The sequence below is a fragment of the Neodiprion fabricii genome, chromosome 4, assembly GCF_021155785.1.
Source record: "Neodiprion fabricii isolate iyNeoFabr1 chromosome 4, iyNeoFabr1.1, whole genome shotgun sequence".
NCBI lineage: Eukaryota > Metazoa > Arthropoda > Insecta > Hymenoptera > Diprionidae > Neodiprion > Neodiprion fabricii.
Genome location: NC_060242.1, coordinates 6327541 through 6345274, shown reverse-complemented (window position 1 = coordinate 6345274; position 17734 = coordinate 6327541). Strand labels below are relative to the sequence as shown.

The window sequence follows — 17734 nt, the reverse complement described above, 5'->3', positions numbered from 1 at the left end:
TAAATTGATGGCATACATGTAGTTGGGATGTAGAGTTTTTCTTTCATTGTTATATCTTTTCATTCAATGACTCAAAGAGTAGTAATAACAAACACAAGTATGCGTAAGCTAACAATAATTTTTCTAAGCGTTTCGCTTGTTTTCAAACCAAAACCTAAATTATGCATAGTCAATCTATATCGGATACGTAATTATACATAAATTTAGGCTATTACTCATTATGCCTACGTTGATAGAGCGTAATAATTCCTGTCAAAGTATATAAGTTCAAAAAATATTTAGACTTACAAATTTGCACTGGAATGGTTTCTCGCCCGTGTGAACACGTCGATGTTTTTTCATGGCTGGAAGAGACTGGAAACTCTTTTGACACAGATCGCACGCAACTGGGCGTTCTCCTGTATGCGTACGCTCATGAATGACTAATTGTTGATTTGTGTAAAATTTTTTTGGACAATGTGCACATGCCTGTTTCTTCTGCCTCTGCGGCGCTCCTGCATGCATACGCAAGTGTTCTCGTAAGTTATCTTTGCGCGTGAATTCCTTATGACAAACCTACAATCAAAAGTTAGATTCGATATCATACGCCAGAGCCTCTGGGTAGTGTTTACAAATATATTTTTAACGTGCAAATTGCAGTTATCTGACATTAATAATGATATCTAAAAATGCCAAACTTACTTGGCAAGCAAAACCAGCACGAGATACACCGTCGCAACCAGTTTGCATAACGTGTCTATCCAAATGATACTTTCTTGAAAAATATTTGTCACAACGTTCACACCTAAAAAAATTCAAAAAATTATTAAAATTCTGAATAGGTCTTTCTTTCAAAGATGTTTCTTGGCTAGTGCTTTTTACCATCAATTCTTAAATAAATAGTGTAAAAATTGTCCAAAATAATTCACTCACTTAAAGACTTGATGTTTCGCATGAACAGTGTAATGATGCTTGGTTAGGCTTTTCTTATTGGCAAATGCAAGGTCGCACACTTTGCAAGTGAAATTTTGTTGTATCCAATGAACCACAACCATATGCCTTTCCAGAGCAGAAAGTTTTTTGAAAGAAAATTCACAGTGGTCGCACTTCAAACATCCGTCAGTATGTGCCGTTAATGAATCCTCTCCACAACAATGACACTTGTCGACGGACACAGGTTTTATCGCTGCTGCAAGATTGTTGTTTCTTGGTGTATTGCCGCCTGGAAAAAAAATGAATAGTAAATTGTTAGTGAATGCTACTAACACACGCCACAAAAGTTTGTGCAAATGATTGCACCCGTATTAACATTTACCATCTGAAATTTGGCTGACGTCATCTGGTTCTTCGACGTACTCTTCGTCATCTGAATCATAGCCAGTTATTTGTCCGATTTCTAAAGCATCTGAACGGTCATCCTCGTCTCGACATACATCCAAATGATCCTTTAGCAACTGTAGAATTGAGTAAAAATTTACATAATATTACTGTTAGAATTAGGATTCTTGTGGTCAGAATCATGGGAGGCACAGATTTTCTTTACGTTGTAAAGACTAGCACAGAAAAGTTTGATGTTGAATTTAAGTATAATCACATAAAATCGGTTTTAATAAAAGGTATGGAATACTAATTTGCTCAGTTCTCATTACAGCATACTTATTAGGATACAGAAATGGTAACTGAACTTACATCTTCTGATTTGAATATACGGCGACAGGTAACACATTCGTAGTCTGTTATAATTTCAATTATATGATCAGTTTCGTCTGACCCAGCTGTAATGGAAACACATGTATTAGTATAAAAAACTTCATCTGTAACAGTAACTTACTAAGTCATTGATATTTACATTGCTCATTTAAAAAAACATCTGATCAACTTTAGTAGTAAAGAACTACTTGACAATGTTATGGAATATGGGATGCTCATCATTGTAAGTAAGTCAGATTCGAAAACTACTTGTGACGTCATTCGCAAAAGCCATCTCAAATTCTACAATCCCACTTTGTGTGACACATAGAATAACTGATATTTTTTTGCATGTTTTTGAGTCAATTATTATTGAAGAATTAATTGTATCCAATTTTTTGCCTAATAACTTATTACCATTTCAAAGGAGCCGCCTTTCGTGCTATTAAATAAAAATTCTACGTCAATGTATATTATGATGTCAATGTACATTAGTACGCATGTATTGAATTATATACGTGTACATAATAATTGTTTGAGGTGCTAAAAATACACACTCATTTTATCCTTACACTGTCCGTTGAGTAGATCAATCTCCTCCTGAGCATCTGCAGCCTGTATGGCATTTTCGTTTTGTGAGTCGCCTACAATAGAAATCAAACAGGTGTTGAACAGATGGTTAGTTTACCCGTCTATCGTAGAAAATTTTATTTGTATTACAGAAAAGATACGTAGTAATAGAATAACAGTATTAACAATCACTTTCGGCAACTACGCCACTACATACCAAACAATAGTTCAACAGCCTCCTCGACATTCCCTGACGGGACGGGATGTTCTATCTTTACGATTTCTGTAACAGACAACATGTATAATGGCGTGAATTCGTCGATTTAACCAAAATATACGTATGAACGAAAGGCACCGATTGGTAATCAACGGGGACAGGTAATTACCTATAACACGCGGCATGCTTTCAGTCTAACGGGAGAGAATCTCCCTGACATCCGACGCAGCGATGATCAATGGTTTTCCAAATCTCTTTACTTGCAACCTCGCACTACGATACCTGTGATCTAGACGTTGCTCAGCGTGTTTGTTTCATGTACAAAACACTTTATTATCCTAAATCCAAACAGCAATACCAGTTTGTGTTTCAGTTTGGAATAAATAATGTGTCAATATTAAAGTAAGACTGGGAAAAAATGTATAAACACGAACATTTGCCCCTGATGGAACGTCCACCTTGGGACACGACGCATTACAAAATGGCCTACATAAAGGGGCACGCCTTTGTGAAGCAAAGATTCTCAATTCCGAAGATATTTTGATGAAAATAACATGAGCCAAAAGGGAATTTTATTTTCAAATGCTATAACCATCGTTAATTTTATAAGAAATATCGTATTTTTCTTTATCGCTAAGCTTTTTTCACAATTCAATTCGAGTTTGTAGTGTTGGCTACCCTGCGCGTGACGAGAGGAAGATATTTCAGTGGAGGAAGATCACGTGGTTATAAATCTGATCACGTGATCCGTCGCCAACAGCAACCGATACGTATACAATATCGCCCTGTCAAATCTATTTCAACATTTGAAACGTCGTATTTTATTTCCATAATATATAATAGAAAATGACGGAAGACGTAAAGCCGGAAGTAATTAAAAAAACTCAAGACATTCTCGGGAAATATTTTAAAAAACCACCACTCACGGAAAAATTGTTAAAGAAACCACCTTTTAGATTTCTACATGATATAGTCTCATCGGTAATACTGTTAGTTAATATTACGCTCTTTTTTACATTTAATTCATGTTTCATAATTGCTCACCCTTATTTAAAATAAAAACTTTGAAATTATTCTGCTAATTTATTGTGCTTAACGTTCTTATAATGTTAAAGGTAATTAGAGAAACTGGATTTCTCGATGGTCTTTTTACAGAGGATGAATTGAATTCCGAAAATATAAAAGACAAAGACACCAAGCTTGCGTATTTAACAAAACTGATTGACGTTGTGAGTAAGTGAAACGAAGACACAAATTATCTAGATGGTCATATTTTTCCTGATTATTCTAGATAGCTAACATAATAAGTTAAACATTTCAGAGTTGATTACTGGAAATAATCTCATGGTACGACCCAGTAAGGTCATCGCTGGACATGAACCCACTCGAACTAATGAGTTACTGCAAGCGATTGGAAAAGCCCTTGACAAAAAGGTATTCACAATAATTTCTAGTTATTCGTAAAATGGTAAACTCAATGTTCAAAATGGTATCACTGTGTAATTGTTTATCTTTCACAATAGATCAGCAGCGCAGAAGCAATAGAGCACTATAAAAATAGTAATGGTCGATCTAAGGGGCCAGTGAAATCAAAACTGGCTGCTAAAGATGAGTCTAAGAAGCCAGTGTCTAGACAGTCTTCACAATCTAGAAAACCGGTGGAAAAAGAGAAGCCTCCGATTGATCAAAAGAAAAAATCTACAAGCACCAGCAAAAATGCACCCAAAGAAGTTAAAACCTGTGCTGAGAATAGACGAGAAAAACTACACGAACAGGAAAAAGAGAATAAAGCAAAAAATAAGGGTGGGGATAAAAAAGAAAAGATCGTTGAAATTCCTTCTGCTGAGGTGAAGAGATGTTGATATAGGAGTTAGAGTAGATAATCTATTTTAGATATAGGTTGAGCGTCGTATTTTGTTTACCTTTTGTATCGTAGAGCCTTTTCTTTTTTTACTTTGATCGATAAAAAAGTATTTTCTTCCATTGTTTTGAACACCGCCATGACGATTTTATAAAAGATTTAGTCATTTGACAAACATATTATCTATAACTCTTGTAATGTCGCCCAATGATTGTATAACTAAATTATTTTTAGTCCAAGGAAGAAAAACGGCCATCTTCGGTGAGGCGACAAAGACGCTCAGCGTCAGTCCAACCCAAGGAAGATCCTTCATCACCAAGAACGTTAGACTCCCCAAAAACCAAACCTGCTTTATCAGATTCAACAAATTCACCTACTCACAAAATGACGGAATCTTCGTTGCGTAATACCAACTCGCCGATAGACAAGCAAGTAAAATCGCAACAAGGTAATAACCAAACGGAACAACCGCCTGATAGAATATCAGAACCAGAAACAAGACAATCTGCTGAAATAAGGGGAAAAACAAGCGCAAATGATGATGGTTCTCGTAGAAGCTCACATTCTGATGGTAGGACAAAGAGAAGTGCAGAAAAAAACTCAGCTCCCTTAGAAGGTGAATCGAAACCGAAATCTTCAGCTGGGAACAAAGTAAGAGAAGCAAGTAGCCTGCTGTCACCAAATCATAAATCATCGAAATCAGATACAGTACCAAACAAATTACAAAAACAGTACACGTTTGAGCATCCAGGTTCTCCACCACCAAAGCCTGCAGGTCCCCCAGACGATTCTGCAAATACAGCAATGTCAGTCTAATAAGTATATAGTTCAATATTAATGAATAGCTCGATAGTGTTTTTATAATCTGGTAATGAAACGAAAACAATGTTTGTAAAGTTTTCAAACTATTACTGTGGTTTGCTTATAGAGTTCCTGAGACGACAGTAGTGAGACCAAAAACTTCACTGCGTCCTCCCAGTGCCAGGCCAATGAGCGCTAGACCTGCAGCTCCTAGGATGCGATCAAAAACTGAATTCATTTTAAATGAAGATATAACGTAATCCTAAGGATCATTGGTTATTGAAAATAAAGTAATTAGACGTTAACACATGTGTATTTTTTTCTAATGTGCTTTTTTTTCATTTCAGAACTCCAATGGGCACTGTTAATGTAATCGTAGAAAATTTTGACACAAAAGAGGAAGATGACGTTGATGATATGGTTGTAATGGAGACAGGTGGGAGTGGGGATTCCCTAAACATCGATGGATTAGCTAGGACTGAAAGTCAGCTCTCGGAAGAACATGGACATCTGGTAGCTCAAATCTTGGAGACTCAAAGAGAGTTAATCAATACAGACAATGTCGATGTTATGCCCAAGAAGGTGGAGATTGTGAGCATATTTGAATATCTGATCACATACTGAACATCACGTTTAACCGGCTAAGTTTTCAAGTCCCCGATACTTTCTCAAATCAATCTTCTGATGCACCAGTATCTCAGACCAGTAGTATCTGAGTATATTTCCAAATCCATAGAATAAAATTCACGTGTATATTGTTATAGGAATGGGAAGCAGGATCAAGAAGAGATCGTGAAACAGCAATAAAAGAAGTTGATAAATTGCGAAGTTCGATTCAAACTTTGACGCGAGCGACAAACCCACTGGGTAAACTCTTGGATTATTTACAGGTAAAAAATTACTTTTATAGTTATATAGCATTTTGATTGAGACCGTACAAGGCTGCAGAAAATTACGTCCATTTTATTCATTTGCAAAGATACAGTCTTTTCAACCTGCATGCATTCAACGACCTGTATTTGCTTAACAGGAAGATGTAGAGATGATGCAGAGGGAACTCCATGAATGGCGAAGTCAATATAATCAATTGAGTGAACAATTACGCCAGGAGCAAATGTGAGTAAATAATAGTCGACAACTATCTCCATTCATCAGTGCACCTATAATTACTCAGTATTAAAAAATTATATAATATTTAAACAGCACTGTCGCACTCTTGTTAAAGCAGTAATGATATTCCAAATAATTATATAAAATACGCATAAATTTTGTTATTATTATGGCAGCTCAACAGAAGAGTTTATAGAACCCATGAAAGGAACTCTCAAAGACATCGAAGGTAATATCAAAGTTCAGTTGGATAAAATACGCCAAGTAAAAGCTGGGATAATGAAAAATGATCAGAAGATACAGAGATTGCTCAATGGACATTTGTAGGAAACTAATTACTAACTTGGTATCGTAAGATGGATAATTCAACAAGCTCGTACCAACTGCGTATTAACTTATTCTCATACATGACACTACAATAGATACAAACATTTTACGTTGGATGCAATAGAAATATCAAAATATAATACAGCTGCGATATAACATGACAAATAGTATATCATAATCTTTGTTTTATTGATTATCTGTATTAATTATAACAAATTTTACTAAAATAATAGCGACAACTAAAGTACACAGTGTTACAGACCAAACCGATTGTATGAATATCTGCCGTGTTGCATTTCAGGTACTAAATTGTAAGACTTGTGAACGCGACAAATTATAAAAATTTGGCAATTATTTCACGCTTACATGCGTTCTCTGCTTTCTTTTTTGGTCAGTGCAGAAGGAATCTATGTCGAGCTAATTGCATGTATTGCTATTTTATTTAATATAAACTTGTATCGTCCAACAAATTAGGTCATATATAGTAATATAGTTTACATATTTATTTGGATGACAGTAATACCATACTATAGCATAATATTATGACGATGTTTATAGACTATATCTAAGATTGCACCAAGTAACAAGATTTTTTTTTCTTTTGTTTTTTTTTTACACTTTATGCGATAGATTAAAGCAGAATGGAAATTTTTTATTATAACGAATGTAACCAGAGTGACGAACTCACTGATAAGTCCTAATGAACCATAATTGAAAAGTGTACCGTGCATCCTTGGCATATGACAATTAGAATGTAAGTGCAAAATGCTATGTAAAAATTGCTTGGTATGCAGTCGATACACCTCAATTATGAAACTTGGCAAGCCGTTAGCATGCTCCTTTCTAAGTAAATTGTCCTACATACAGGTGTAAATATTGTACCTATTTTCACAGCTATAATCCTAATGAATCATACAGCTCGTAATGTCAATTTCAAAAGATCATGCTCAGTTATTCAAGTAGTCTTCTTGTTAAGTTTTATAAAGTCTGATAATAAACAGAAAGCAATCACCTGGAGATCGGGCGAAGAACAAGATTTTGAAAACCAATAATTGTTCTGTAACATAATTATAATTCTGACTATAAAACTTTTCCATAATTATAATTAATATTTTTTACAGTAATTGTTTATGCTTATTATTCGCAAGGTAAATGTTACTTTGCCCAGCAAACAAAACAGAACCAGTTGAATCAGAACTTATACACATAGATACATACATTGTACAGTAATTACAAATTATTCTATGTAATTTATAGTTCATGTACACGTTTTTATGATTCTTTACAATATTATTTTCTTTTCTATGAATATAGACTTACCTATATACACCTTTGTATATCATTATGTATAATAATATAACAGTTTATTTTTGTGCAAACATAGAAATTTACATTACAAAAATGATCTATGTCCATACATTATTATGCAAGGGCTTCTTAGTTTTCATTTTCTAAAAAAAAAAACCGTAGTAAACTAAAGTTTATATTGGAAACACATACTGAGATGAAAGAATAATTTGTTTGCGAAATTTTGAAGTTCTCACCTAGTTTGTTATACAAAGATTACAGATATTTTGCACTTATATAAAATAATATATTGTATATTTATATTTCATACGCGAGGAAAGTAAAAATAAATAGGTATTTGTTACTGAGTAATTATAACATTCGAGTAAATATTATTTATATTCAATTCGGTTTCAACAGAATTAAGTTTCTATTTCATTTCTGCTGATACTTAAATGAATCTATTCTTCTTGCAAATTACTGCGTAAAACAAGAAAGCTAATTTTAAAAACTTGCAGAAAGTAAAATAAATTCGGCGGAAAATAACAGTGGCTACCTTTTCTTCAAACTAACTTACTAATTCGTTAAATTGAATAGTGAACTGCATAATTTTTCAGCTTAACAATTTTACCAAGCATCAAATGTATATATTCTTTATAATGTATGGATATTTTATAATCTATTATTACTGAAGCTTGGAAGTTGGAAATCTACAATGTGTCCATATGGATTATAACATTTATTTTTGAAATTTCTTCACGGCATAAATTCACAGTATCCAAGCAAAATATCATTCATTAAATATATTCTTTCTTCTTTTTAATTCTTTTTTTGATTTTCTTTATTTTCAAATAATAAATGAACAAGTTGCCAAGAATTTGCAAATATCATGTAGATTACCACCAAACAGCACGGTAAGTCGGTATGATAAGCTAATTAAAGATAAATTAACTTTCAATTCGTTCAAGACTGGATACAATATATGTAAGGCATCAGAAGGTTCAACACTAATACTTCATCTATCTTTTATTCTTAATAAGTCAACGTTATTTGAGCATAATTGTTGCAAGTAAGAAAATACTTGCCAACGTATATCGGACTATGTACATAACTGATATTTGGGATCAGTTCAATAAAATTAACATTTTTTTAACAAAATTTTCAACAGTGATAAGATATTAAATTTATATTTATAAACAGAAAACGAAATAAAAACAATAAATAGAAAATAAATTGAAACCTCTGCGAGCGACGGTTCACTCAAAAATGAATAACCTAACGTAATTGGTTTAAAAAAATAAAGGGAATTCACTTACCCTGTTGCTTGCAACAATTATACCTCACGTAATCTCTATTCAAACATTCTTCAATAAGAAACGGCTAGTCTGAAGCGTTCTAGTGCTGGACACCAATGTCAAAAAAAAAAATTAACGCTTATTATCTTGTCAAGTGTATAAATTACACTGCAAACATAAATATACATACATATACATTACATATAGGTGTATGTATAAATACACACGTATGAATGTATGTTTGGTACTTCAATGTCATTCATGCCGTGATGTGACGTGAAGATACTCGATGTGATCATCATTTTCATATTAAGCTATTAAGTGTGGTGCGAAATTATTTATAATCCAGCACTGCTTTCGCCAATATATCTACCTCATTACCCAAAACCTAAGTCCTTACACATATAGCGCAAGTCGACCGTAATTGCTACAACTGAAACATCTCGTCCTGCTGTTGCTGCAGTCTTTGCAACGACGTCTTCACTCTTCTTCCTTGAGTCATTACAACGGCGGACGGCAAATTATGAACATCGCCGGATGAAGATGTCCTCAATAGCTCAGAGGGTTCGGCTGATGAGTTTGTGGTTGAACTAATGGGGTGTGAGTTGCGTAATCTAGCAACGGCTCTTCGCCGCTGCGTGAACGTGTCATCCCCCTCATGGCAAAACCTGGACATTTTGCCAAAACAAAAATAATATCTATTTTTTAAATACTGTTTCGCAACTTATGAGCCTGTTATTTCAATGAATAGCAATATTTTCACATGCTCCGTTCTGATGTCACATATATCATGATCTGGTACTAACGCCAGATGTATCAGATATATTCCGGAAACATTCAAACATCAAATCATGATAAGAATATATGAATATATGAAAGGTTCAGTGCCAGCGTAGCCTAAACCACATTGTCGATAAAACTCACTTCAACTATACTAAGCCATTTGAAACGAGCCTTATCGAGAATGTGAGTTAGGCTACTCTGGCACTCAACCCTTCATATATTAATATTAGAATTGTTTATCCATCTTTTCTAGTAAAGTCATGCTAAAAATAGTTTGATTTCGTCACTGATTGATAATTCGAGAAGAGTTATTACATGCATAAAAGTATGAAAGTACAAAATTATTTCATGCCAAATTGTATAGTATTTTAGAAAAACGATACGTCTCCTATTTATTCTGATAAATTCATAACTTCAAGAAAATCCCGATTGATATTAGACTGTAGGTCTAATTTGAGAAATATGAAATTCAATAAATAGAAGAACGTTAAAAGTGTTTTAGGAAAATTATTGCGGACCATGGTAGCGTGCAAAACTATGAAATGAGAGGACTTTAGTTCGAATCCTCAGTGCAGCTCGCAAAAATTGTAAGACGAGTACCTAGTTTAGGCGCCATATCGACAAGCTGAGGTTCGAAATAGGTCCGGCTACACCTAAGCAAGGTTTTGGATATGTTGAGATTGCTGCAGACGCATAATAATGGTTACTAACCCATCCCACTCTCACTACGCACAAGCTAACTGCTTATGGGGACGTTAACCGAAAAGGTACGCTCAGTTTGTTTGTGATTATTATTATTATTATTATTATTATTATTATTATTAATAATAATGATGCCTACTACAGTTAAATAAAATAATTCAAATTCAATGCGTCAGAAGGACTGTTTTTGTTTGCCAAATCAATTCTATTGCATGTTATGATTAACGTGTGGTAAGTGTTGAAAATTGGAAGTTGAAACATACAGCAAATGATAATTGATTCAGTAGAGCATAAATTAGGGGACTTACGCATATTCTCCAAAACTGTGTCAAAGAGTGCAAGTAAAAATATATCTAATAAGCTATTGATTCAATTTTCAGAACTTAAGCGCAATATTCAATTCAATAATAAAAAGCGTTAAAGTGCATGTAACTTACTCACTATTTCCTTGCGCGCGTTTAACTTCCTTCTTCATACTCGCTATAGATGAATCCATTTTTGCCAAGAAATCATCTACGGAGCTTTCGTCATCTATGGAAGAAGTTATCGACGAAGGACTAGTTATCTGAAAAATTAAATGAATACGTGTACTCTTTCTAAACAATTATTACATGGAATCTGAACTAAAGTAAGAAAACTTACGCTTTCGATACCCTGTGAACTCTCAGCACCCGAAGGCAGGATAGAATAATTTCCTAAGGAAGCGTTAATATCTCCAGGTACAGGAATAAGTAGATATTCACGTAGAAATAAACTGTCTGATGCCCACAGTCTGTTTGCTCTCCGTATTTGTTCTGTCTGGAAGAATAAAAAATAAAAATAAAAAACATGACTAAAACTAATATTTAAATCTGATACCTGAAAGCCGTAACGATGAAATTTACACACTTGGAAAACATATTTGAGAATAACGCGAGTAGAAATAAAAACAAAAGCCTCAATTTTACCTGCTTATAAACTAAGAATAAAATAGAAAAATCATAAGTATATTTTTACCAGAGTTTACAATGAAATTATACTGAAATTACGTAACCTGCCGTATGGTTTACTCAAAACCGAACGTCATGTTAAAAATCGATTAAAAACGATTTTATTCATCGCCATTAATATTTACTTGACCCTCATGGTGAAATCAATTGTCATCTTCGGTTCATTCCTTTTTTTATTTCTTTTCTGTTTAACCTTCAGGTAACATAATATTATAAATCTGTCTACGCAACAGACCGATATACAGGCTTATCTTGTCGCCTAGAGTTAAAAAATGTTTTGTTATCTTTGTAACATATTTTGTGAATATTTTGGTGCAGTAATAATAATAATATACCAAATGACAATTCCTGAGAATGCTCGATCTGTGATTGTTAAAATTTTTCCTTCAATTGTAATCACGCATGTATCGTTTGAATAAGTGGTACTTGAATAGGCTTGCGTGTAATTATTGACACAAATATCATGAAGCATGCAACCAATGTGCCTAATTACAGTAATGTCATGTACACGCAGTAAAACATATCAGTGTTATACAAGGTGCTGGTGTAAACTGTGAATTAAACTGTGTCAGCGTGAATAGAATACATTGAATATGCAGATGAAGAGGTTTCGGCTTAATTTTTGTATCCAAAAATGTACCTTGGGTTTTTTTTTTTTTTTTAATCATTCACACAGGTTCAACTTTCATCCAAACGTCATTTACCATGAGTGAAATTGAAAAATAATTATTGAAATATGTGATGAAAGTTTTTTTATTCAGACAATAAGTTTATAAGTTAAAGTGTACATGAAAATGAAACGTAATTGCACAATAGGCACAGAAAGAGAAAGTATCAACCCAATTCAGTCATGTGACAAAAATCACGTGTGTGTATATACTTTTGTAATAAGGAGCGAGATATTTAATGCCAAGTGCAAACAGAAACAAGGTTTGCCGCAGCAGTTTCTTGCGCAGGAACAGACCTTGCATAAGGTTTTTAATATTTTTACAAAACTGTAATTGATATGTATGCCAATCAATTGAATTTTAATTTCTAAATAAAGGGTTGGTTTACAGTTGATTATAAAAATCTATTTTATATCAGCCAGGTATTTATTTACGCAATAAACCATCTTTATAGCTTATAAAATCATCAATAACATCATGAAATTTCTAGCCGTTTCTATTTAATCAATTTTGTGTACGGTGTGGAATATCGATTAGCATTGCGTATTATCAACAAGCTTATCATAAGCAAACATAAACAGAATCGAAAACATGTGACTGTTCAAACGGGGATTAAATGTACGAAAATTTCCAAACAGAATTGGAAAATTTCACAGAGATAATCAACTCCAGTCTGGGATATTTTAACGACAAGTGATTGGAAGTGGATAGGCAAAGGATGCAAATGATAGGTGGGAAGACAACCGATTAATGCAAATCAGCGAGGATGATTACAATGAGCGATTGATGTACGTTAGAGAATGAGAAACCAGTGGTTTTACCATCAATTCAAGAACGACGTTCCAGTCTCTAGAAGTAAGGTAAATGAGAAATACTGTCAAGCAAAGAGAAGCGTTTGTTATGCGAGTGACATAAAAAAGGGTAAAAATAGTGATTGACAAGTGGTAATATAAGCCCTTTACGTACCGTGACCCCGTATTTTAGCGCGATACCCTGGAGGGTATCGCTCGCCGAAACGACGTGCTTTACAAGGTTTTCGTTGCGCGTCATGTGCTTAGCCGTGCTCCCGTATTTCTTGAGTGCTTTGCTGGAATCACGAATAGACATTCGCTCTTCCATCTCTCCACCGCCATTCCACTCCATGTTCAAGCCTCTAAAAAGTTGTGCCAACATCATACGGGGGCGGTAAACGGTACGTGAAACGGCACTTCGATTTTATTTTCAAATTCGAATCACATCGATGATCGTAATAATTATATGTAAACTGTCTGCCCTGATCTTTCGTTTAAACGAGGTTCCTTATCGATTAATGATTTCAACTCTTGACCTGACCTTATCAGACTATAAATTCAACGCGTCGTTTCATTTCATCTACTTGTCCAGTCGTCTCGTAACGACAGCCAGTACATTTCTTATCAGAATAATCGGCCAATCATCGCATATTTGTATTAAGTCTGACATCGTTATATTTCTGATCTATAATCTCATGGGATTGAGCTTTATCAGCTTGTTGGCGCAAGAATTAACCCTATACTTAATCCGTATTTTTGACCGCGGGAGATGTTTATCCAGATTTTGTAAGCGGCAGGATAAAACGATTATTGAAAAACGGTTATTCCGCGGGAGGAATTTTTCTGTTATCATCGTTTAAGTACCTTGCGAATTAAATTCATTAAAGGCATGGTATCAAAATAAATACATTTTCAAATACTCCCGCCTAATATTCTTATGTTGGTCGACTGACGTACCGCCATCAAGCATTTGATATCGATAATGTGGTCATCGATAGTATCGATTCAAGACATTAACAATCTTTACGTCATCGGCACTCGATCTAGTGTGAATTATTTTTCATTGACTCTAAGTGTTGTTGTCATACGTAGCGGTGAACACTTAGCTGTAATTACCTCGATAGTCGGCTAAAATGTCGTATCAGTTGTACAGGAATACGACGTTGGGTAATACGCTTCAAGAAAGTTTGGACGAATTGATTCAGGTAACGTATCGTTTTACTGTGGGATAGTTTTGCAGACCGAAGAGGTTATGGAACGAAGGGTAATTTTTAAACGACAAATCACACCTACCGCAATAACACTTTTCCTCTTTTCCAGTATGGCCAAATTACACCGCAACTAGCGATCAAAGTGCTCCTACAATTCGACAAGGCGATTAATCAGGCTCTCGCGACGAGGGTCAAGTCGCGACTCACTTTCAAGGTTAAACACTTTTTACAAAAACCGCAACCTCCGTTAGTTTTCGATAATCATTCAATCGAATTACACTAGTTTTCACTTATTGCGTACTTGTTTATGTTGCCTTGAAATCCAATTGTTGATAACTAATATACATCATTATTGGTTCAGAATAACTTTTGAAGTTTTTCTCAGTTCATTGAAATTTGATGACGATGCTTCACTGCATTTATCTACCTGTAATTGATATAATCTTATGATTTGCGTTGTTTTTTAGGCTGGAAAGTTAAACACGTATAGGTTTTGTGACAATGTGTGGACTTTCATGCTAAATGATGTCGAATTCAGAGAGGTGCAGGAGGTAGCAATTGTGGACAAAGTTAAAATTGTTGCATGCGATGGGAAAAGTAAGTATACCTAATCAGGTTGCTCATTTTTTCAAGTCATTGAATAGCAAAAACTGATCATCTATTATTTATTTGTGGCTGAAAACTTTGAGGCGCAATTCAGATCCACTGACAAAGAATTCAAATTGATTTCAAATAAACTTTACAGGGTATGTTGTCCTTATGTGTGAAAAATAATTTTGTTACAGCTGTTGATGCGGATGTGCCTACTAAGCGATAACAGATGAGCAATCTGTAGAGGGACTGATATTTTTAATTTTACTTTAGGAAATGTCTTCGTTCTTCTTTTAATTCTAAACCGTTTATTGAACAACAATCACTTTCCCCTTACTATTGTATGTTGTGTAGTGTTTGCTCAAGTTAGGTACCAAAAGCAGCTGAATTTGAGACAGACACACAAGAAATATCTCAACCATGTAGATCGAATGATATTCAAGTGAAATAATGTAGTTTGAATACATCCATTAAAGCAAGCAATAATCACAGCTTCACTGTACTTAATATAGATAAAACGTTCTAGAGATGAAAATATTACGAGTAATATTCATTCGCAGTCTATTGCAGGCTGTGATTATTACAAATTCCATTGTATCGTTGACTCGCACACATATATGAAGAATATACAATTTGCTTCTTGCTCCTTTTAACTCTGTAGTTTTTATATGATGAAAATAATAATTCATAATTAGCCAGTTATAAAGGCTGTGTAGCAGTATGGGATAGAGACCAAAAATTAATATTGATAATAGCTAATATGCAATATTTTGTTAAAATAGGTAAAGAATAAATGAAAATAAAACAAATATATTGAGTTACATAAAGTGTGGCCATGTTTTTTCGTCCGTCTAAAAATGTTGAAATCTTTCAGAGGTTATCTGACAACAACATTCGTGGCTATACTTTTCTATCTTCTCTCATTTTTCCAAGTTCAGGTTATAAATACTACAATAAATTTCATCAAATAAAAACAAAATATCCAAAACTACGGTCACTTGTTTACAACTTCTTTGTTTCACCGTTTCAAAGAAGCTTTACGGTAAGGACAATTATCTGTCTTCAATAAGTGTCAGTATTCGCAATGGGCAGGAGAACAGTAAGAAAAAATGTACACGTGAGTTATAAAATCTATTCGTAACCTATTAATATCAGTACAATGATTCTAAAAATATGTAATAAATAGAAAACCTGGCCTATGAAATTCTTAAAACCATTAATAATTAAGATAACAATAGTCTGTTTTTGCGGTTAGTCAAACTATCCCAGCAAGCAAATGTAAGGATTTCAATTAGATTTCTTCCTCTCTGAGAAAGTTTGTATTGATTGATCTAACTGGTTACTAAATGCGGTAAAGCTGAATGTTTTAATGAAGCGTTCTTTTCCAGCTGTACCAAACTTGAATCCTATTGTCTTATCTTTTACAACAATAGCCATTTTCTCAGCAAAAGCTTTTCCAGACAAATCAACAAGGAAACCGGTCACCCCATCAATTATAGACTCTGTAGGGCCACCAGAGTTATTGGCAATTACTAATTTTTTTGCATACATTGCTTCCAGAGGGACTATGCCGAAATGTTCGTTAGGTGGTGTGTATATGAGAGCGTCGCAATGATTGAGAATTGAAATTTTATTAACGTCCGATGGAGAGCGAAGAAATGTCATTTTTTCTGTAACTTGTAATTCATCGGCTAAGCCTGTCAATTCTACATAATGATCGACATTTTCTTCTACACGTTTATCGTATCCCCCAGCCATGATCAAGTGAACTCTCTTGTAATCTTCATCTGTAACAAGTGATTTTAACTCGGCGAGAGCTTCTATAGCAAGATTCAAATTCTTCTTTCGCTCATATCGGTTAATGGATAGAAATATAATGCTATCCTCTGGTAACTTTTTGTCCAAGGCTCTTTCCAGAGACACAAGTCTTGTTTTGTCAAAATATTCCGTATTGATTGACGGATAGAGTACTTCAGGGTCAACATTCAGTCTTTTAAATGTATCCTTGAAGACAGCCGCTGTATATTTGCTGTTAACAAATATTTTGTCTGCCTGTCCTGTCGTTATTTCCTCTAAATAATTTAGGGGAGCCCGATAAAACGATTTCCACGTGCTACCAGGCGACGACAAAAGTTGATCTGGATGATGACAGTAGTAGATAACGTGGGGAATGTAAAGATGAAGTACTGGAATACAGACAGAGACCAAATCACAGAAGACTACGTCAGGTCTATCACCCAGAAAGAACATATAGCTCGCCGCATAAACCTGTAAAGTCGAAAAATTTTCGAAACATCTTGGAATCGTGACTATATTTTATAATATCTATAAATAAATTTCTCATCGATACCTACCATCTTGACGTAGGCACAAAGAGCGAAAAATTTGCCGAAAATATTTCGCGGCAGCCATTCTCCGACGACGATGACTGGGATCGTTCCATCCCTAGTTTCAGTGAAACAGTGATTGGGGTCGTGGTGTGAGGTGATAAAGTTCACTTCGTGACCCTTCTTCTTTAAAGCTAATGCAGCGTCAACGACTAACCTCTCCGCGCCGCCGATACCCAAATCGGGATGTAAAAAGGATACGCGAACCATTTTAGGAGGTTTGTATATCTGAAAGTCCTTTGTACTGTTCTCTATCGTCCAATTTTAGGGATAAATCAACATTACAAATGTGTAATCTGTATCCGAGCATGTAGTCCAGTACTTTTGACACTTTTTTCAAATAATCTGTGATGCCACGTCGGGCTCCTCTAGCTGGTTGCCAGCCTGGCGGCATTTGATCACGTGCTGTCAGCTGGCCAATTCATTTGTTTACTTTATTTGCTTAAGAATCGGAATTAAGACACTTGAAGACTGAT

At 34.6% G+C, this 17734-nt stretch overlaps 5 protein-coding genes across 14 annotated transcripts in view; 2 read left to right on the top strand and 3 right to left on the bottom strand.

Moving 5' to 3' along the window:
• Positions 1–2923, bottom strand: part of LOC124181312 (zinc finger protein 2) — a 7579-nt gene extending 4656 nt beyond the window's left edge. The window contains exons 1-8 of one of the 2 annotated variants that reach the window (XM_046567759.1): positions 2625–2923; positions 2456–2521; positions 2226–2312; positions 1669–1754; positions 1295–1433; positions 913–1201; positions 682–784; positions 289–555 (exon numbers count right to left, since the gene is read on the bottom strand). In XM_046567759.1, the coding sequence (XP_046423715.1) occupies positions 289–555; positions 682–784; positions 913–1201; positions 1295–1433; positions 1669–1754; positions 2226–2312; positions 2456–2521; positions 2625–2640 (1053 nt within the window). In that variant the 5' untranslated portion in view covers positions 2641–2923. The remainder of the gene's footprint in view (positions 1–288; positions 556–681; positions 785–912; positions 1202–1294; positions 1434–1668; positions 1755–2225; positions 2313–2455; positions 2522–2624) is intronic. The other variant, XM_046567761.1, reaches the window with a different exon arrangement.
• LOC124181311 (TRAF3-interacting protein 1) lies at positions 2300–7998 on the top strand. Of its 5 annotated transcripts, none has more exons than XM_046567756.1 (11): positions 3071–3436; positions 3571–3688; positions 3777–3889; positions 3979–4302; positions 4551–4967; positions 5068–5135; positions 5245–5373; positions 5465–5708; positions 5882–6007; positions 6148–6233; positions 6404–7998. In XM_046567756.1, exons 1-11 carry the CDS (start codon positions 3302–3304, stop codon positions 6552–6554), a joined length of 1911 nt encoding a protein of 636 aa, XP_046423712.1. In that variant the 5' UTR covers positions 3071–3301; the 3' UTR covers positions 6555–7998. The 5 variants fall into 5 exon arrangements, with proteins under 5 accessions (XP_046423713.1, XP_046423712.1, XP_046423711.1 ...); XM_046567755.1 differs by having other exon boundaries at positions 3076–3436; positions 5049–5122; XM_046567757.1 differs by lacking the exon at positions 3071–3436 and adding an exon at positions 2300–2346 and having other exon boundaries at positions 4551–5122.
• On the bottom strand, positions 6708–14490 carry LOC124181325 (lysM and putative peptidoglycan-binding domain-containing protein 2). Of its 5 annotated transcripts, none has more exons than XM_046567791.1 (6): positions 14363–14490; positions 13245–13431; positions 11264–11419; positions 11059–11186; positions 10930–10944; positions 6708–9804 (listed from the first exon to the last, which is right to left on the bottom strand). In XM_046567791.1, exons 2-6 carry the CDS (start codon positions 13419–13421, stop codon positions 9564–9566), a joined length of 717 nt encoding a protein of 238 aa, XP_046423747.1. In that variant the 5' UTR covers positions 13422–13431; positions 14363–14490; the 3' UTR covers positions 6708–9563. The 5 variants fall into 5 exon arrangements, with proteins under 5 accessions (XP_046423747.1, XP_046423749.1, XP_046423746.1 ...); XM_046567793.1 differs by having other exon boundaries at positions 11063–11186; XM_046567790.1 differs by lacking the exon at positions 10930–10944 and having other exon boundaries at positions 6708–9822.
• On the top strand, positions 14087–15698 carry LOC124181330 (transcription initiation factor IIA subunit 2). The gene is made up of 4 exons (XM_046567802.1): positions 14087–14274; positions 14390–14494; positions 14748–14877; positions 15066–15698. Exons 1-4 carry the CDS (start codon positions 14203–14205, stop codon positions 15095–15097), a joined length of 339 nt encoding a protein of 112 aa, XP_046423758.1. The 5' UTR covers positions 14087–14202; the 3' UTR covers positions 15098–15698.
• Positions 15140–17734, bottom strand: LOC124181322 (alpha-1,3/1,6-mannosyltransferase ALG2). The gene is made up of 2 exons (XM_046567786.1): positions 17226–17734; positions 15140–17139 (listed from the first exon to the last, which is right to left on the bottom strand). Exons 1-2 carry the CDS (start codon positions 17466–17468, stop codon positions 16159–16161), a joined length of 1224 nt encoding a protein of 407 aa, XP_046423742.1. The 5' UTR covers positions 17469–17734; the 3' UTR covers positions 15140–16158.